Here is a 21,118-nt window from a genome sequence, read left to right on the forward strand (position 1 = left end):
ACTATATCCTAATTTTTTTAGCTCCAATGAGAGAAATGGTTCATTTATTTATCCTTTTGAAGTTAATAATATATTCCACAAATTAAAATTATTTAATTGCAGAGATCCATGTATTTGTGATGCAGTAATATTTGGCAGGACTGAAATGGTATATAATGTATGTAAAAAGAATAGAAATTCTGTAGCTATAATTATGTTTCAGTTTTAAACTGTGTCTACCCATCAAAACTTATGCATGAAGAGTAAAATACATATCCAGTCATCTAAATATTTGCCATTGTGTCAACATAACTTATAAATAAAAACAAAACAAAACAACCCCTCCGGCTTTCTTTTGAATGGGATATTTGTCCTTCTCTGGGCTGCATCCCATGGAAGTAGGAAAACGTTCCTTTCTTTACCCATTTATTTTAAATGTATTGAATTCTGAGAGAGTTCGCTTATTTATTTTTTTAAATGTAACAACCATTTATTGCATGTCTACTATTTGTCAGCCCTGCATGCTATGCTCTTGAAATAGAAAGGCAAATGATGCATGTATAGTTTTGTATCTTCACGTTGCTTAAAATTGGTGAGCAAGGGCAGCCTGGGTGGCTCAGCGGTTTAGCGCCGCCTGCAGCCCAGGGCGTCATCCTGGAGACCCCGGATCGAGTCCCACGTCGGGCTCTCTGTATGGTGCCTGCTTCTCCCTCTGCCTGTGCCTCTGCCTCTCTCTCTCTGTTTCTGTCTCTATGAATAAATAAATAAAAAAAAAATCTTTAAAAAAAATTGGTGAGCAAATCAAATACATATGCCACCAAGATGGTAAACCACATAAAATTGCATTTTTGTAGATCCAAATGATGAATACCTGCAATTTCATATGGTTTAACCTAATGCAAAACATTAGAAAAAATTCTGTGATGTATATCCAAAGTACTGTTGAAACACAGAGCAGAGAATCTTTTCTGTATTACTTTCTATTACATTTCATATAAAATATTTCTTAAAATATCACACTTAATTCAGGTCTAAAAAATGCAAGATGTTTCTGAAAAATATTCACTCTATGTTCTTTTTTTTTTTTAAGATTTTATTTATTTATTCATGAGAGACAGAGAGAGAGAGAGAGAGCCAGAGACACAGGCAGAGAGAGAAGGCTCCATGTGGAGAGCCCGATGTGAGACTCGATACCAGGTCTCCAGGACCAGGCCCTGGGAAGAAGGCAGCGCTAAATCACTGAGCCACCAGGGCTGCCCTCACTCTATGCTCTAGCATAAATCTATATGAATCTGTAATTTTATTATTGTCCTAATAAAAAAGAAGATAATGGCGCTTTGACAGGACATGTTTTATCAAAACAATGTTAAATGCACAGTTATAAAGTACTAAAATTAATTTCTAAAATTTGAGATGCCTCAATTATGAAAATTTCGGCAATTCTGGTACAGTCTCTTTCAGGGCCTCTGACTCAGGTCTTACAGCAGAGACTAAATCTATAAAGGATTCACTGGGAAACAATGGGAAGGCTACTTAGTTTTGTGTATCTGATTTTCTCTATTTGTCTCCTGCATTCAAGGGTATTGCAAAAGTTGTTTTTTAACCAAGCTGTTTACTGTGAAAGGTGAATGAGTGGTTGATGATATATGTAAGAGTAACTAATGGGACTTTTACTTTCAGAACTCATCAGTACCCTGATGGTTCCAGATGGTTTCCCTGGAAGTTATAGCTCTAGAGAAAAGATGGGAATTTCCTTAAACATACAGAAATGAGTCTGAACTGGATTTACAAAACTGAGGAGGGAGAAAAAAATGGTTTCCTCCATCTCGTATGTGTCTGTCACACTGCAGTTTTTTTCTTTAATCTACTTATGCAGAAAAGAAATCTATTTTGTTACATTTAAATGGTCTCCAAATTAATAGCCATTTAATGGAATGATTTTTTAGTATTTTTGAAATCAAATTCTAAAACATTCCAAAAATATATTAATAGTTCTCTCTCTCTCTCCCTCCCTCTCTGTCCTGATGCATTATTTTCATGGTCTTCTGCTAAATTTTTCTTTTTTTAATATAGGTTTCATGCCCAATATGGGGCTTGAACTCACGACCTTGAGATCAAGAGTTGGATGCTCTACCAACTGAGCCAGCCAGGTGACCCACTTAAGCACTTTTAATCAGGTTTCCATCAAGTAGTTCTGAGTATGTGTGTATGTGACATGTGTGTATGTGTGTGAGAAAAAGAGAGAGGGAGGGAGGAAAAAGAAGGGAGAGGAACAAAGATGGGTAAAAGTGAGGTCCCTATGTTTTTCCCATTGTTTTACTTCTTGTCAATTTTTTTAACTTCTTGTCATTTTTTAACTGTGTTGTCCATTAAATACTTCATTTTCAAGATAAATTAATTATACTTACAATGTGCTTTAGTAAATTTATCAAATTGTTTTGAGCATGCATTAAAATATAAGTGTTATTTTTGAAAGGTAAAACCGTTATACAGATGAATAATTAATTGATGTGTTAATATCAACAACATGGATTCATTCTAGCATCATACAACTTAAGTCCACTAAATTTGGCACACTTTGCTGGTTTCACTGTGGTTCTATTAAAGAGTATAAAACAAGATATATCAGTTGGTACTGATTTAAAATGATATATTAAGGTCTGGGGAAATAGCATTTTTAGGTAACTTAGACTTTTCACAGCAAGAAATTATATTAAAAGTATGAATAATTTAATTATCAAAATAAATTTCTTTGTGATTCTTATTGGAACTATTTTTTAAAGTATTTATATATTTATTTATTTTTGAGAGAGAGAGATTGGTGATAGAAGTGAGTAGGGGCAGAGGGAGAGAACCTAAAGCAGATTCCCTGCTGAACATGGGACTGGAAGCAGGGCTCGATCTCAGGACTTTGAGCCGGAAACCCAGTTGGGCACTTAACGACTGAGCCACCCAGGTGCCCCTGGAACCTTTTTTTTTTTTAAAGATTTATTTATTTATTTATTTATTTATTTATTTATTTATTTATTCATTCATTCATTCATTCATTCATTCATTCATTCATGAGAGACACAGAGAGAGAGGCTGAGACATAGGCAGAGGGAGAAGCAGGCTCCCTGTGGGGAGGCTGATGCGGGACTCGGTCCCAGAACCCCAGGATCAGGACCTGAACGGAAGGCACATGCTCAACCACTGAGCCACCCAGGCATCCCAGGAACCTATTTTAAATGGGTCATTCCATAGTAAAACCAAGACATTTTAAAGAATGCTTTTGGGTAAAGTTTTGCTTAGGTAAACAAAAACATACTGAGAATAGCAGCAGAGAAGCCCCAGTTGGAGGACTTTTTACAAAATATCTGACTACTATAGCAGAATATACTCCTCTAAACTGTCAGTGTCAGGAAAAACAAGGACAGGCTTAGAAACTGTTAAGAAAGTTGATGAAGAAGATGTGGCAATGAAATGTAATGTTATATCCTGGACAGGATCCTAGAACAGAAAAAAGACATTGGTGTAAAAACTGGTGAAAGGGAATAAAGTGTGGCAGTTAGGAAATAGTAACTATTAGAGTTAGTTTCCCGGACTTGACAAATGAATCAGGGTAATATGTTTGCAGGAGAGAAAACTGGGTGATGAGTATATGGAACTCTCTGCAGTATCTTTATAACTTTCTTGCAAAAAAAAAAAAAAAATATATATATATATATGATATATATATATCATAAAATAAAAGCAAGAATTATTAAAGTTTTAAAATTATATTGCCAAGCTCAACTGGCATTGGATTCAAATCCCATGCAGCAATGCCAATCTTAACAGCAAAATCCAATTTCTTTTTTTTTAATTTCTGAAGCAATTTTCATGTTCTCTCATTTGACTCTTACCACAGCTTTGTGATGTAAGGAGAGCAAATTAGGAAGGAAAACATTGCCAGTCCAAGGTCTCTTAAAGTTAGGTCAATTTTTTTAAAGTCACACTTTAACTATTTGTCCCTGATGATTTGGAAGAGTCCACTTTCATCACAAGAGTGGAATCTATCCATGTTTATTTAGGGGGAGTCAACATTCAGATTTATTTAGGAGGTTTCCCTTCTACCAGAGGTTGTTTTGGCCTTTTGAAGTTGCCAGTAAAAGAAAAGCTGGGTAAGGATCTGGGAAAGGTGGAGGTGGGAGGGTGGGGCAAGAATACTGGAATTGGATTTGGGAAACACCTTTTTGATACAGTTGTAAACCCGATTAAATGTCATGATTCAGAATTTATCTCAGTTTGTTCCTTCAGATATTTCCCAATTAAACTGAAATAAGCAAAAGCTTGAAATTGTGCCAGTCGGCCTTCCCAAAAGTCTTTCAAACCCAATACTGAGAAGTGTTCTACAAGTCAATGGTCAAGTCTACTTTTTAGTACTTGTAAGGGGCCATGGCTACAGGGCCATTTGGACCAAAGCTTATGTTTATCACTGTCTATCTTTATTTTGTTTTCTTTCTTAAGGGAAAAAATATTAATAGTTTTCTGGTATGTAGATCATTGTTGGAGAGTGATTATGATTTATGTGCACTTTCAGGGGATCGATTAAATCTCTGATAATTCCTCTGTCCCAGAATAGCTTGTGAAATCTCTCTCTCAAGAACCAAAATATCAAGGGGCACCTGGCTGACTCAGTTGGAAGAGCTTGCTACTCTTGATCTTGGGGTTGTAAGTTGGAGCCCCACGTTAAGTGTGGAGATTACTTAAAAATAAAATCTTAAAATAAAAGAAAAACCATTAGAAGATTATGTTCTCTGACTATAATGCAACGAATTTAGATATTAATTAAAAATAGACAGATTTAGGGGGCATGTGGGTGGCTCAGTGGTTGAACTTCTGCATTTGACTTGGGTCATGATCCTGGGTCCTGGGATCAAGTTCCACATCAGGCTCCCCACAGGGAGCCTCCTTCTATCTCTGCCTGTGTCTCTGCCTGTCTCTCTGTGTCTCTCATGAATAAATAAATAAAATCATAAGATTTGAAACCAAGTAATATTCACTTTCTTTTTTAAAAAAGTATTTATTTTATAACCCTTGGCTTCAAAAGAAAATCAAGAGAAGTTATAAAGTACTTAGATTAGGGGTAGATCTTAACATAGTGTTGAATGAAAAAGATAGCAAGTACAATGAAGACCTTGGCAGTGTTTCTCAAAGTATTTGCAGTAAAGGACCAGTTTTGTTAAATTTCTAAACAATTAACAGACCTATAGATCCTAAAATGAAATTTAAAAATTACTAGAAGAGTAACATTTTTAAAAAGTAGGGATGTATAAAGTATAGGCCCTAACACTTATTATTAGATCCCAAAGATATAAAATTGCAGTTCAGAGAATATAATTTGAGCAAAGATAATATAAGAAAAAAGTTTCTACATGCTAATCAATTTTTCTGCCTATTTTAACATAGACCAGTAACAAAGAATTTGGGAACCAACCAGATAACACTGATTTATGACACAATGCCTTTTATATAATTTAAAAATACATAAACAACAGACCAATTCATGCTTTATAGGAATGCATACCAATAAGCACATTAGATCTATTGGAATGATTGTTTGTTAAGGAGATAGAAAGAAAAGGGACGCCTGGGCGGCTCAGCAGCTGACCATCTGCCTTTGGCCCAGATCATGATCCTGGAGTCCTGGAGTCCTGGGATCGAGTCCCAGATCAGGCTCCCTGCAGGGAGCCTGCTTCTCCCTCTACCTGTGTCTCTGCGTCTCTCTGTGTGTGTCTCTCATGAATAAATAAATAAAATCCTTAAAAGAGAGAGAGAGAGAAGAAAAGGAAGTTTGAATAGAAGAGAATCAATCGTCAAGAGAGTGATCCAACACAGACGAGTGAGAATGGTGTTACCAGGATTATGATTAATTCAACCTCTGCCTCTAAGGGAGACACACACACACACACACACACACACACACACACACACACACCAGTCTGCTCCATGTTATTGGTCCCTTTATCAACAGCTTATTATTATCCATCTACTTTATCTCTTCTTACTATCTTTAACTCTCTTTCCTGTACTCTTTTGGAGCTACCTCTAACTGATAAGAAATCATCAGGAAGGGTTGCTTGGGTGGCTCAGCAGTGGTTAAGCATCTGCCTTTGGCTCAGGTCAAGATCCCAGGGTCTTGGTATGGAGCCCCATGTTGGGGTGTGTGTGTGTGTGTTCCTGCTCCGGGTGGGGGGGGGGCTACCTCTCTCTCTCCCTCTGCCCCTCCACCTACTTGTGCTGTCTCTCTCTCTCTCTCTCTCCAATAAGTAAGATCCTTTTAAAAAAAGAAAAGAGGGGATCCCTGGGTGGCTCAGTGGTTTAGTGCCTGCCTTTGGCCCAGGGCCTGATGCTGGAGTCCTGGGATCGAGTCCTCTGTCCGGCTCCCTGTAAGGAGCCTGCTTCTCTGTCTCTGTCTATCATGAATATATAAATTTAAAAAAATATTTAAAAGGGAAAAGAAAAGAAATTATTGGGGAGCTATATTTTCTCCAGGGTTAAGTGTATACTTTGTTTTTCACTCTTAACAACGGAATAAACAGAAGATACCACAAACCACAAATACCTTGGCTAGTTTATACTGGTTAGAGTGAGTCAAAAAACTTTTAGCTCTTGTAAAGCTCTCAAGGTGTTGTTACCCTCATATTCTTCATTTTGCACTCATTTTCAACCCACCTACAAATCTGAAACATAATCTTTATAACTACTAAGCTTAAAGAGAATTGGGAAAAAAAAAAAAAGCTGCAGCACTTCAGAGGTTTATTTTAAAATCTTGCTATCTGTTCAGTGAACGATCCCTGCAGCTGTTGACTAGGGAACTCGGCCTGTCGTTGCCGTCGGGCCGCGGGACCCAGGGGCATCGGGGGCACCGACAACATGGCGGCGGACCCTCCATCTTGCGGCCCCGCCACCAGCGGCCGCGGAGGACGCGTCCTGGGGGAGGCAGGACCTCTGGGGAAACCCGACCGCCCCTTGCCCAGACCCCATAGACGGGCATGGGCAGCTATCGCCCCAGGCCCATTCCACCAGTGACCTGCCCTAACACCTACCACCCCGTACAGACACCCAACCCCTTACCCCCCTACAGACCCAGCCCCTTACCCCCCGACAAACCCAACCCCTTACCCCCCCTAGAGACCCAACCCCTTAACCCCCACAAACCCAACCACTTACCTCCCCACAGACCCAGCCCCTTACCCCCCTACAGACCCAGCCCCTTACCCCCGACAAACCCAACCCCTTACCCCCCACAAACCCAACCACTTACCCCCAACAAACCCAACTCTTTACCCCCCTACAGACTCAGCCCCTTACCCCCCGACACACCCAACCCCTTACCCCCTACACACCCAACCCCTTACCCTCCTACAGACCCAACCCCTTACCCCCCACAAACCCAACCACTTACCTCCCCACAGACCCAGCCCCTTACCCCCCTACAGACCCAGCCCCTTACCCCCCGACACACCCAACCCCTTACCCCCCGACACACCCAACCCCTTACCCCCCACAAACCCAACCACTTACCTCCCCACAGACCCAGCCCTTTACCCCCCTACAGACCCAGCCCATTACCCCCCCACAGACCCAACCCCCTACCCCCCTACAGACCCAGACCATTACCCCCCCACAGACCCAACCCCCTACCCCCCTACAGACCCAACCCCTTACCCCCCTACACACCCAACCCCTTACCCCCCCTACAGACCCAACCCCTTACCCCCAACAAACCCAACCCTTTACCCCCCTACAGACCCAGCCCCTTACCCCCCGACACACCCAACCCCTTACCCCCTACACACCCAACCCCTTACCCCCCTACAGACCCAACCCCTTACCCCCCACAAACCCAACCACTTACCTCCCCACAGACCCAGCCCCTTACCCCCACACACAGACCCAACCCCTTACTCTCCCACAGACCCAGCCCTTTACCTCCCCTACAGACCCAGCCCATTACCCCCCCACAGACCCAACCCCCTACCCCCCTACAGACCCAGACCATTACCCCCCCACAGACCCAACCCCCTACCCCCCTACAGACCCAACCCCTTACCCCCCACACGAACCCAACCCCTTACCCCCCTACAGACCCAGCCCCTTATCCCCCCTACAGACCCAGCCCGTTACCCCCCCCACAGACCCAACCCCCTACCCCCCTACAGACCCAACCCCTCACTCCCCCTACAGACCCAACCCTTCACCCCCCCAGACCCAACTCTTTACCCCCCCCACAGACCCAACCCCTTAGCCCCCCTACAGACCCAACCCCTTACTCCCCTCCCACTCAACCCTTTACCCCCCTACAGACCCAGCCCATTACCCCCCACAGACCCAACCCCCTACTCACCCTACAAACCCAACCCCTCCCCCCCAGACCCAACCCCTTACCCCCCCTACAGACCCAAACCCTTACTCCCCCCACAGACCCAACCCCTTACCCCCCCACCCTCCCCCGAAAAGCCTGCTAGTGCTCCCCTGGGCACGACTTCCCCACTCTCTCCCCCTGCGGCCTTGAACCCCACTGGGGAGCCTGCCTGGACCAACTTTGGTCTGGCCTCTCTATCCCATTCCACTCCTGACCGGATCAAACTTGAGGGTTGCATGATCTACAGTCATGGCACCAGGACACCTGTACAGGACCTTCCTTTCTGGAAGCTGACTTCTGTAGGTTTTTCAGACTGTGCACATGTGCTTTGCACTTAGCCTTCCTATTTTGTGCCCTTAGTTCTTTTATGTCTGGGAGAGGGTTGAGTAAGTGATCTATAGCTTGAGCTGTGAAGAAAAATAATTTATTTCTATGAAGATTAAACTCTTTGTTTCCCTTAAAAGTAAAATTTTTTTTTTAAGTTTAGCAAAATAATCTTTTCTATTTCTGTTTTATTTGTGGAGACATGATCTAACTGAATCTGGAAGTATTTCTCATGCTTTATTTCTTAAACTGTAACCCTTTGATATTTACCACTGAATGTTAGTAACTAAACAAATAGGATTTTGTGGTTCATCTGTGTTTCTCTATCTCATTGGGTTTTAAAATTAATTTCAGGGCAGCTCGAGTGGCTCAGCGGTTTAGAGCCACCTTTGGCCCAGGGCGTGATCCTGGAGTCCCAGGATCCAGTCCCACATCTAGCTCCCTGGGAGGATCCTGCTTCTCCCCCTGCCTGTGTCTCTGCCTCTCTCTCTCTTTCTGTGTGTGTGTGTGTGTGTCTCTCATGAATAAATAAATAAAATATTTAAAAAATAATAAAATAAAATTAATTTTAAATTTGGTATGTACTCAGTATAGCAAATCAAATACAGAGGTATATAAAGAAAAAGTTAGAAGTTCCTTTCTACCAGTCAGCCCCCCTTTAGCAATCAATGCTGGATTATCCAACATGCAGATCAAATACATATTGGGGACACTCACAAAAACAGGGAGCTCCAAAATGTTTTTGAAAAAATATTATAATTGATATTTTAGAAGAAGCACTGGGCAAGTAATCATGGGAAAAATCAGAAAATTTTGGACTTCTTTATATTTATTTTATGTTTTAGTATTAAATCTTACATTAGATTGGTTGGGGAGAAAAAATGTGTATAAAGAACGTATACATGCCAAGATTGAATTTTGTTCAGAATATATATGCATAAGTGCTTTATACATAATTATCATGATAGAATTGTTTTTTATTTTAAAATTTCACTTATTATTTTGTAAATGTTTTCATGTTCATATAGAGATATTATACTTATTACATAATCATTGCATACAATTCCATTGTACTAATAAATCATCTTGTTTATCCATTCTTCCACTCTTAAATATTTTCTAAATTTTTCACTTACTAGATATATGGCTAGATTATATTTCTTTACATAGCTGTTTTCTTTTTCAAAAATAATGTTCTTGGGTAAATATCACTGAAATGTTATTATCACAACAAAACTTGTGACTATTAATACAACTCCTCTTATCTATGACCAAATTGCTCACCCAGAGACTTTTATAGATTCATGAAGGGTAGACTGAGTTTTAAAGTGGTTTGAAGCATGAGGAAGTGGGAGGAGGCAAGGTTGAAGGCAACATGGAGGACAGGAAGGCGATGATTGCCACTATCCTGACAGGAGATGTTGTATATCCCAACAAAAATGATGGCCATGGATATAGAGAAGAAGAAGAATATAACAAATATTTGGCAGCTGGGTTTGGCAGTCTTGATGGTATGGGGAAGGAAAAATAAGGAAGACAGGAAGATGAGCCCCTGGGTCATTTGCAACTTGAATCCCTTGGTCATTTGCAACTTGAGAACTGGTTGGTATAGAAGAGGTTTGGGAGGAAGGAGAATACTACTATGTGCAATATCCCCACTGTCCAGCGCAGTGGCCGGTACAATGAAGGCGCTCAGTAAGTGTTAGTTAATGAGTGCTTCACACATACGTAAATGGATGAGTACTGCAAACAATGAATCAATATTCTTATCCTAGAGCCTGACCGGTATTTGGTTGTATACCTTGAAGTTGATATAATGCTTTTAACTCCTCATTCAGATATTTAAAAAACAGGACTCATGACAACAAGGAAGGGAGAGAGTTGGGAAACAATTTGTGAAAAGGAAGAGAATCCAAAGCCAAAGCCAAGGACTATAAAACAACCAGATCCTCTGCCCATGAAATCTGTCAGTTTCTTTACATGGTCAACTTTATGCTGACTTACATAGACTCTGCTATTCCTCACCAGAAGTTGCCAATTCCTTTGTGCCTGCTAAAACCTTAATATCCCTGGATTTAGAATGATGTAATGGCTCCATTCCATTCACCTCATCAGTTGCTAGAGAGAGACAAAGCAGATCGTTCCCTAAAGCTTGCTGCTCTGAGTTGTGTGCAGTCCTCTCAGGGTGTCCACATCTGGTTACAGGGGTCTGGAGCTAAAAGGCTTTTCTGAGAGAATTCCCAACCTTATATTTCCAGTTATACTTTGGGTACTATGTACCTTAGTTATGTGATTGTGACTTGTGTTTATGTTCTTATACTAATTTTTGTCTCTCAGGCTTAAGCCGTTTTCTTCTGTATTTGTCTTATATCTCCTGGAGGACAAAAGTCATGATTTCCATTTTCTTTATAACTCCCTCAGAGTCAAGCATAAGATTGAGCATACACTAAGAACTCAGCAACTACTGATGATTGTCCAAATGGAATTATTGAATTGAAGGAAAGTGATGGTTTTTAATGGTCAGTAAAAGGCACCGTGTGTCTAGTTTTAGGAAACAAAATGTTTATTGAAATGGCCTGTTGATAAATTATCACCAGCATAAAACTGATAGTGGAGTTCTCAACATGGGTTCTTTTTACTCTTAAAATGAAGTGAGGCTTTGTAAGTCCATTGTCCCAAAGGAAAAATATTATATTTTTCTGTTCAGGTAAAGTCCTTTAAAAAAAGCAGATCACTTTTGAAATGGTCTTTTAAATGTCGCCAGCCTATGAGCAAAACAAAAATAAAAAGATATAATCCTCTCCATTTAAAAAGAAGAATTAATATGAATGATTTGGGCGTAAAAACCACAGAAAAAATACTTAGGCATTTGAAATGTTAGAATTTATTCTGATTTTATTAGTATAAACCAAAATATTTAAGAAGTAATAAAAACAAATGAATCACTAAGACAAAAATGATGTCATTAAAATACAAAATATGTCAATAATTTTATTATTATATATTTAAGTGATACGCTAAAATGTTATCTCCTTAAATAAACAAATTTTAAAGAACTCCAAGTTCAGTGATTTGAGAATATAATCCAAAGTGAGTTTTAGTTTCCATGTAAGGCTAAATACTCATAATAAAGTATTTAAAATTAATAAATACAGTAAGAGACTTTCAGAAATGTTTCTGAAACTTCGTGGACTACCAAAAATTAAGTTAATTCTCAGGGTAAAATGATTTAATCATAGTGTATTTCAACATGGTGTTCTGGTCCAACCTGTTTGGCTCCCCCAAGGTGGTGCTGCTGTCCTTCTCCAATGGTTAATCTGTTGAATGGGATTATCTTCATGGTAGTTTTCTTCATGGAATACCACCGGGATTGCCAAGTGGCCCAAATAATGCCATTATCATAACCATTAGGAGTAGATGTTTTTGAGTAAACACCACCTAAAATAAATCATAGATGTACATATAATTGTTCTTGAATTTCCTTACCTCTGAAAGTCCATAAAGTACGGTATATTACAAAATATACTGTCACATACATCAAATTTATAGTGTTATACTATCTGAAAAATCCCTAAAGATGCCTAAAATCCTGATTTACAATTGAACTACATTTATTATGAGTCAACCTCTTATATCTACATTGTACTTCTTGATCACATCCATACTTAAGTGTATTCTCTACTAACAGGGCTAGAACCCCCATTTCCCTGAACAGACTCTCTTCCTGAGCTTAGCCATCCTGGAATCAGCTATCTTTCTACAAGCAATTAGAATTTCAGAACACAATTCCTGATCAGATGACCTCAGGTTATCTGAACACAATTTCACTGGAGAGTATACAACTTTAAAAAACAGTTCTGGAAAGTTATTTTACATCTCCATTATACAGTGGAGACTACCGATTTGCCTTCTCCTTGTCCTTGGGCACCAGATCTTACACAATTTTGTAAAGGATTATCTGAGCCCAATACTGGGTTGTACCACAGGCTATCAACATAGCTATTCTGTGTCATGTGGATTAAAGACTTTCCCTGAGAGTGTCTTTTAATTACGTGGTTTGTAGGTGCGAAGATATGTTAAGTTTCTTTAAAAAAGGTGGGGGGAGGAGATTGTTGCAAAAATCAAAAGGTAAATTTAAATAGATTTTAAGAGGGTTATGAATCATCTATTGGTTAGTCCGATACCCTGAGGAAGTGAGATTGTCTACCGTAATGGATCTTTCAGAATCAGTAGGGCTTCCCCAACACATAATTCTGGGTAGTAATAATAATTTGTCAGCTAAATCCAGTGTTTAGAAGTATTCCAGCCTTAGAGCAAACTACAGCTTGCTACTTCCACTCAAAAATAAGTGCCTACACTTTGTAGGTTGGAATCTCAAGCTTCCATGGAACCATGCCCTTACCATTACTTCCCTGCTCTTAACTCTAGTCCTTCAGACACCTGCTTACTGCTCACTGGTTATATCTGTCACATAGCTCATGGGAAGCTGCATCAGGCTAATGTGTTAACAAGCATAAATATGATAATGTTGGGGCGCGTGGGTGGCTCAGTGGTTGAGCGTCTGTCTTTGGCTCAGGGCATGGTCCCGGGGTCTCAGGATCGAGTCCCACATCAGGCTCCCAGCATGGAGCCTGCTTCTCCCTCTGCCTGCGTCTCTGCCTCTCTCTCTGTGTGTCTCATGAATAAATAAAATCTTTTAAAAAATGATAATGTTAGTCCATCCAGATCATATATATGGTAAATCTAGATGAGATACCATAACACAAAGTGTCAACTGGGTGGATTTCTAATAGAGGGGCTGATTTGAGGTATAAGTTTAGTATTATCCAATTCTGGCTTAAAGTGAAGAACTATATAATAAGCCCCCAATCTTTTCACTAATTATTTCTCATTTTCTTCTTTCTATGTTTAACCTTTTATAAAAATATAGACTATACACTAATTCATATATGTAAGAAAGAAAACCATACCTTGGTAATAAACTCCATTGAGGTGGCCAGCATGACACTTGTTCATCCACCAACCAGATCCATCCTGTTCAGCACAGTTTCCTTCATACTTATCATTGTCATTGTCCCAAGTACTGAACTGCATGCCATTGTGGGATGTGAAGAATTTATCACTAGGGTCATCGCCGAAATCATAGCCATCAAAGGCATCTCCGGCATCTCCACCAATATAGTAGGCATACGTCATGCGGTATTTGTCAGCTTCAGGTCCCACCTTGAACATGGCATAGTCTGCAGTACTATAAAGAAGGGAATAGACACATCATATCTAGACCTTCATGAGGGATCTCAGAAGTTCCCTTTTTTATAGGAAAATTGTTTGGATTTTTTAACTTTGCTTCTTAAGTCTGAAATGTGCTCACTGAGTTTAATTGTCAGCAAATCTGGCAAGAGGCAATGGATGTGTGAACCAGTTCAGAGCTCATCAACACCACCCGTAAATCTAGAAGCCTTCAGGGCATTCCAGTGACATCTAAAAATATCAGCCATTTTAATGCATTTTTCCTATAAAGTCCTAATATCATATCCAGGTGTGTGGATGAATCTGACGCATTTTGTATTTTCCACCTTTATCTAAGTGTTTAGCATTTGAGTGATCATTAATTAATGCACCAAATTTGAAGGGGTTACAGCCCTATTAGCCATTCATGAAGGATAAGGTGCTAAAGGGATTTTTCTTTCCCAAAGCAGTATGATAGTGACAAGAAGGAGAGTTTCTTAGAGCATCACATGAAAGAAATGGTTCCTGTGTGGCCCACAAAATATAAGCTGTAGGATCAGAGAGCAATTCTTCCCTGGAAAAAAAATTGTGAATATGGGCCAGAAATCTATGAGGTGCAGGAAAGAATGGGCTTTGGTGCATGAATAGAAATTTTCAGAAAATATTTAGCCTCTTCCCTAATCTCCAATACTTGGAAATTGGGAAGTGTTCTCACAGGAAAAGGTCTGCTGACTATGATACTCTCTGATTTAAAGAAAAATTAAAAATACTTGTTTGTAGATAAAAATATTTCATTATTTCATAGACATAGCAAAAGGATTAGATTTTTTTTCTGAATTTTAATTAGGAAAGCTGTGCTCAAACCTCCCAGGGAGCTGTGCAAGAGAAGGGACTTTCACCAAAGGCGCTAGCTGATTTAATTTTAAGGTAGCTCATGGATTGACTGAATGAATTGTCATTAAAGCACCAGGAAGTTTAAAAAGTCTGGATTCACTTTTCAACCAGAGTAGTCATTAGGAGGACAGGCTGAAGGGTCGAACTGCCTGAGTTCGAATCTAAGCTTTACCATATACCAGCAATGTGACCTAGGGAAAGGTAATCTGTAAAATGAGATTAATAATAGTACCTTCCTCATGAAACAGTTATTTTGATTAGATTAAGTTATAATTTCATGTTCAATGTCTGGTACATAATAAGCGCTCAGTAATCATTAGATATTAGTCTATACGGTTCCAGGGCAAGGAGATTGTACCAAAACACTCTTCAACCTGGATGAGACCTACCTCTTTGAACTGCCCAAGAACCAAACTGACTCTGGGGGAAAATGGTTGGATGCGCTCTTTGCATTTGTCAGGCTGTCTTTGCTATCGGTCTATTGATAGAGAGTGCACATTCCAGACTGTCTCTACAACAAAAACTAGAAGTCCTTTCTAAACAGTACCTGGTTCTGCCGTTCCAGTCCTCCAGCTGTATTCTTAATGCGTATGGTATGGCCGACTGTGTGCTTATCAAATGAATCTTCTCATTTCCCAACCAAAATTCTGTGGTTCCAGTGGGAGACAGATGTCCAAATCCTTCCTTATACTGAATCCAATTTTTCTTGAAATCCAAACTGCCATCAAGCCTCTAATTACACAATTGCATGGACAAAAGGAGAGAGTGGATTATCAGTGCACATAAAGAAGATGCTATAAATATCTTGTTGAAAATCTGGATAGTATGATTGCACCATTTACTAAGTGAACTTAGGCAAGCTGCCTTAGTCTCCTCGTCTGTAAAATCAGAATGATGATGCCTACTTCTAAGGGTTGTTGCAGGATAACACCAGAGAATTGAGAGAAATACTGAAAAGAGTCTGGTATGCGGCAAATCCTAGATCAGAGGTAGTTTTTTTGTTTTGTTTTTTTGTTTTTTTGTTTTTGTTTTTGTTTTTTTTTCCAGAGGTAGTTTTAAAAAGGCACTTAGAGGACTTCAGAACCCCACCTTGATATTGCTGATTTTTATTCTGTTGGTGGAAAGGTCAACCTGTTCATTGCTCAACCTGCCTCTGCAGCCCACGCTTCCCTCACTCACTCTCTCTATCGCCCCCTGCAGGATTAGTTGTAACAGTGATCCTAGATAAACAGAAGGTTAAAGGATCTGCCTTGGGTGCCTGGCCCTGGCAGAGGTAACAGAGGGCCCTTGCCTTGGAATAGCCCAACTGTATCCTCCGGGCGACTTTGTCTTTTTGTCCTGGGCAGCCTTAGATCTTGAGTGGCCTGATGCAAGAGGTCTCTTTGTCATTCTGATACCGTGATTATACCCTATCGTGAATCTACAACATCAGCCCCAACACACTGTAGAGTCAAAGCACAGACCAGACTGCCTGACTCTGTTACTCACTATGTGACCTTCAGCAAGTTACATACAGAACCTCTTGTATCTGCTTCCTCCTCTTTAGAGATAATGATCGTATCTCATAGGACAATTGGGAAATTGTGAAGACTAATGTTCACAAAGGGCTTGCAAAAGCATCTGGCACACGGATGCTGATCTGGGTGTTTATCACATATACACGGGGAGGGGGAAATACCTTCTGCAGCACAGTCCATCCATTTCCAGACCCATCAATTTCACAGTAGACTAAGAACTGTTGCTTCGCTTTCAGTGGTTTGATAAAGTAAAGCCCACTCTCCTTGGCTCCTTTATTGGCAATGTCTTGACAATCTGAAGGAGGAGGAGAAGGAGGAGAAGAGGAGAAGAAGAAGGTTTTGTTCCAGCCTTCACGATGAGCTTTTCACATGTTGCAGACTATTGATGCCCCAAGAAGCATTGTCTGACTTCCCACATCATCATTCCTTTCAAACTATTTTCAGCTACTCAACAAAAGTCTAAGCAATTGGCCACTTTAGATTTAATGACTAAACACTTTCCAAGTTATTTCTATACATTATCCTTTGCCTTATATATTTGCTGTGATAAGAACCATCCCAATACAAACCTTTCACTTACCTTTCCCAGTTGTATCATGTATGTGTACTGTATCTTTGCAAGGTTCCTGACACTTTGCTTCAAGCTGGGCTACCTTCTGTTTCAGGTTATTGATCTTTTGGCTGTTTGAATTATATATTTCCAGCAAAAATCTACAAGCAGAAAAATGAGATAAGAGAGGATTCCTTTCAGGGGACTAATTCTGTATCTTCTTTACAAAATATGTTCTCAAGAAGTATTTCCTGATAAATTACCCCAGTCTTGGAAAAATTATAAAATTATGTTACTGAGTTGAGGTGAATTGAAGTTCTAAACTCCTTGGAAAAGAAAACAACAGTCCTTGTTGATAAACAATGTCATCTTAAGCAGTTATTCTGACGATTTTTGTTAAAGAAGGCTCCATGCCCAGCATGGAGCCCAGCATGGGACTTGAACTCCTGACCCCTAGATGAAGACCTGAACCGAGATCAAGAGTAGGCTGCTTAACCAACTGAGCAACTCAGGTGCCCTGATCATCCAGTTTTTAACCTTCTGCATAAAGGGCAGCAAATAACAACCTATGTGAGTGAGGAACCTGGTCAATAGAAAGACCACCTGATTTTCTTAGGACAGAATATTTGTAGGGAAGGAGAGGTTCTGCTCAGTAATTGACAAGTCCAAAGCTATTCCTTTTCACAGTAGATCCACTGAGGATCTACTTCAGTCTGTAACTCACATAGGGAAAGTAACTGGGCCATTATTTTACATAAAGCAAAACAACAGACACTTTGTCCTTCTTCTTAATGTTTCCATTTACATAGCTTTGGAAAGAGTCTGAGGGAAGTAAAAATCTGTTTTGGGGGGTTTCTCCCAGGGTGGCTTGTGCATATTCAGAAATGACAGAAAACTATAATGCATAGACTGTTGTATCTTTCTTTGAAGTAAAGAAGGATAGACAAACTATTTGACACCCCCCCCTTTTTTTTTTTTATCTCCTGAGCTTTAGAAAATTTCTGCACAATAGTTTCCTTGAACTTCAATGATGGGCAATAATAATGCAACTTATAATGCTAACAATAAGCACAAAAATAATAATAGCCTCTGATACCAAACAGATGATAGATCCCTTCGGGATCACTTCTCTCCAGCCACCATTTGTCTCAATTTCCTATGCTACTTTGAGAAAAATTTAGGGGAAAAAATTGAATAAGAAACTAAACTATATCTGAAACCCTATGCTCAGAAAGTCTATAAATCCCTAGGAAGTTGTTAACAGAGACATTTTACTTTCAAGTAAAGAGAGGAGAGTACATGACTGTAGGTTCATAGTGCCGTGATCAACATGTTGCTTTATAATTTTATGCTTGGTTCCTTAAAATGAGTTTTTTTATGCTCTTTCTTCAATATAATATACTACTGTAGCCAAGACCCTCCCTATACCTCTACTTTCAAATTCCCCATCACTTATTTGTTGGCATTTTTATTAACAGACTTAAAAAAAAAAGATTTTATTTATTTACAGAGAGAGAGAGAGAGAGAGAGAGGCACAGGCAGAGGGAGAAGCAGGCTCCATGCAGGGAGCCCGATGTGGAACTTGATCCTGGGTCTCCAGGATCACGTCCTGGATTGAAGGCGGCACCAAACCGCTGAGCCACCCAGGCTGCCCAAGACTTATTTTCAACAACCAAATTCCCATCAGTTTGAATTTTTGTTGTATAAGTTGGATAAGGGGTGACCATTTTGATAATTCTGGTCAGAAGAGTATTTGAAGACATCTAGAACACCTTTCTTCCATATGATAATTATTTTTTAAAGATCTCATTTATTCATTTGAGAGAGAGAGAGAGAGAGAGCACACAAGCAGGGAGAAGGGCATATGGAGAGGGACTAGCAGATTCTCTACTGAGGGGGAACCCGACATGAGGCTTGATCCCAAGACTCTGAGATCATGATCTGAGCCAAAGGCAGCCACTTAATTGACTTGACTGTGCCACCAGGCGCCCCCCTCCCATATTATTATTAAAAAGTAATTATGACCCAGTGCAATTCATAGCACACTAAAAGCTCCTACCTCCACTGTGTTCAAGATGGTCAGGCTAAAGCCAATCAATTGTTTATTGTAAGTGGGGAAAGGTAAAAAGGTTACTTTCCCTGAAGATTGGAATACTGAATAAAAACTAAGTCTTGGAGAATGAATTAAAACAAAAATGCTTACCGAATATTCGACTCGTGCGATCCAACCAATGCCTCGTATTTTATAATTTCTTCCATCATTTTCTTGGAGTCCTTGGTAGCACCCACGACCCTGTCTGTAATATGGGATCAGAGACATAAAAAGGCATAAGCAAATGGAACCACTGGCAATGGCAGCAAAAGAACGTCATGAATCATTGTCTCAGCCGGCAGTATTTTGTTTCTCACTTGGCTTTGGTGGCTCATCGGGATTATAGGTGATTTGGATTGATTTGATCACTTCTTTGGCTTCTGCTGTTTTGTTTTCAATTCGTCTTAGGAGGTCTTCCAAAGCCTGCAGATCATTGTCTACTCCGGTCTGGTAAGTAGACAGGAAGTCTGCAATTCCACAGGTAGTCGGGCAATAACTACCCTGAGAATAGAATAGAGTGATTAGAAATCTTGATTCAAAAACAAACAAACAGACAAACAAACAAACAAACAAAAACCTGCATAAAATCCATTAATAAAAACAGGTAAAACCTCGATTATGTTTTTTTTTAAGTTTAAAATGAAAAATAAATAAATAAATAAAAAATAAAGTTTAAAATGCCAAATGATATTCCTCTGCCCCTCCCCACTTCACATGCAGTGAGAAACATGAAAACTACTTACAAATCTTTCATCTAAGATGCAGCAGTTGTCTCTGGTAGCAGTGTACTGGAGGAGAAAAACACAGAAATGTCACTAGTTGATCATATATTTGTCAGCTTTCCGTGTAACTATGTTCTCTAAACAGCACACTTACTGCCAGGCATGTCGAAGGGAGCAGTAAAAGAGTATAGAAGCAGAGAATTAGGCCCTGGCAACTCAAGGACCAAGTCATGGTGTCTAGGTGCCCGGTGCTCCGAGCCCTGTGATGGCAGCACTGTGGCCTCTGGGGCGCTCCTCTTGTCCCTTTATGGAAGCTCCAAGGATGGCCAGGGCCGCCAGTGGCTGGAGCTGGTCACGGGGCCTCCTTTCCAGTAAGGCGGGGAGGTCTTTCCCGTCTTTTTCCTCATCCTGGCTACCACCCTGTGCTCAGGCAGCTTCTCAGAATTGGCACACAGTTGGAAGCTCCTCCTTTTTGGCTCAGCTCAAACTTTCTCCTGTGAAGCACATTCATCTGCAAAGGCTAGTGAAGCATTAGCCCTTGCTGTGAGGAGGGAGGGGGGGCCCGGGAAGCTCTGTGATGCAACCCCTTCCAGTATGGGGCTGAGAGCAAATACAGAGGGCTGACCTCGACCAGAACAAACCCGCCTCAACCTTAAGATGAAGCCTGGTGCCATAATCCAACTTAGCGCAAGTCCTTCCTTAGCCAAGGGATGAGATAACATACCTATTTTTAACCTGTGGTCATGGCAGCAGGAGACTTTGCCTGCTTGGTGGAAGCAGGAGGTCCCAGTGGTCAGTATTCTCAGGAATGAATGAATGACCTGGAAATATATTCCTGCCCCTCTGTGTTGACCATTTTTTTCTTTCTTTTCTTTTCTTTTCTTTTCTTTTCTTTTCTTTTCTTTTTTTCTTTTTTTCTTTTCTTTTTTTTCTTTGCTTTCCTTTGCTTTTCTTTCCTTTCTTTCTTTCTTTCTTTCTCTTTCTTCTTTCTTTCTCTTCCTTCCTTCCTTCCTTCCTTCCTTCCTTCCTTCCTTCCTTCCTTCCTTCCTTCCTTCCTTCCTTCCTGTTGAGATATAATTGATATATAACATTATATTAGTTTCAGGGACACCTGGGTAGCTCAGTCGGTTAAGTGTTTTGCCTTCGGCTCAGGTCATAATCTCCAGGTCCTGGGATCGAGTCCTGCATCAGGCTCCCTGCTGAGGCGGGGGGGCTTGCTTCTCCCTCTCCCTCTTCCCTCATCTGCCTCTTCCCTGGCTTGTGCACTCTGGCTCTCTCTCTCTTTCTTTATTCTAATACTAGAATGAATAAAATACTAGAATAAATAGATAAAATCTTTAAAAAATACAGTGTTACATTAGTTTCAGGTGCACGACATGCTGATTCGATGTCTGTATATAGTACAAAATGATCACCCATAAT

The 21,118-nt window shown here is 40.2% G+C and overlaps 1 protein-coding gene and 1 long non-coding RNA gene across 3 annotated transcripts; one reads left to right on the forward strand and one right to left on the reverse strand.

The window, feature by feature from the left end:
• Positions 1–1,669: 1,669 nt before the first annotated feature.
• On the forward strand, positions 1,670–9,161 carry LOC144281674 (uncharacterized). Its single transcript, XR_013350103.1, has 3 exons — positions 1,670–1,807; positions 2,053–2,129; positions 9,047–9,161. It is a non-coding gene; the product is annotated as an uncharacterized LOC144281674 (long non-coding RNA).
• Positions 9,162–11,232: 2,071 nt separating this feature from the next.
• On the reverse strand, positions 11,233–20,004 carry FGG (fibrinogen gamma chain). Of its 2 annotated transcripts, XM_077846456.1 has the most exons (10): positions 19,851–20,004; positions 19,718–19,762; positions 19,292–19,475; positions 19,086–19,179; positions 16,913–17,043; positions 16,494–16,627; positions 15,363–15,547; positions 13,663–13,940; positions 11,961–12,130; positions 11,233–11,457 (listed from the first exon to the last, which is right to left on the reverse strand). In XM_077846456.1, exons 1-10 carry the CDS (start codon positions 19,926–19,928, stop codon positions 11,443–11,445), a joined length of 1,314 nt encoding a protein of 437 aa, XP_077702582.1. In that variant the 5' UTR covers positions 19,929–20,004; the 3' UTR covers positions 11,233–11,442. The 2 variants fall into 2 exon arrangements, with proteins under 2 accessions (XP_077702582.1, XP_077702581.1); XM_077846455.1 differs by lacking the exon at positions 11,233–11,457 and having other exon boundaries at positions 11,554–12,130.
• Positions 20,005–21,118: the final 1,114 nt, after the last annotated feature.

This window comes from Canis aureus, chromosome 13, assembly GCF_053574225.1.
Source record: "Canis aureus isolate CA01 chromosome 13, VMU_Caureus_v.1.0, whole genome shotgun sequence".
Lineage (NCBI taxonomy): Eukaryota > Metazoa > Chordata > Mammalia > Carnivora > Canidae > Canis > Canis aureus.

Bases quoted from the DNA above. Each gene is read 5' to 3' on its own strand.
- FGG (XM_077846455.1), bottom strand. From the start codon at position 19,928: ATGACTTGGTCCTTGAGTTGCCAGGGCCTAATTCTCTGCTTCTATACT. The intron at 19,763-19,850 runs GTAAGTGTGCTG...TTTCTCCTCCAG, and splicing joins TCCCTTCGACATGCCTGGCA to TACACTGCTACCAGAGACAA. The intron at 16,628-16,912 runs GTAAGTGAAAGG...CTCCTCCTTCAG, and splicing joins ACATGATACAACTGGGAAAG to ATTGTCAAGACATTGCCAAT.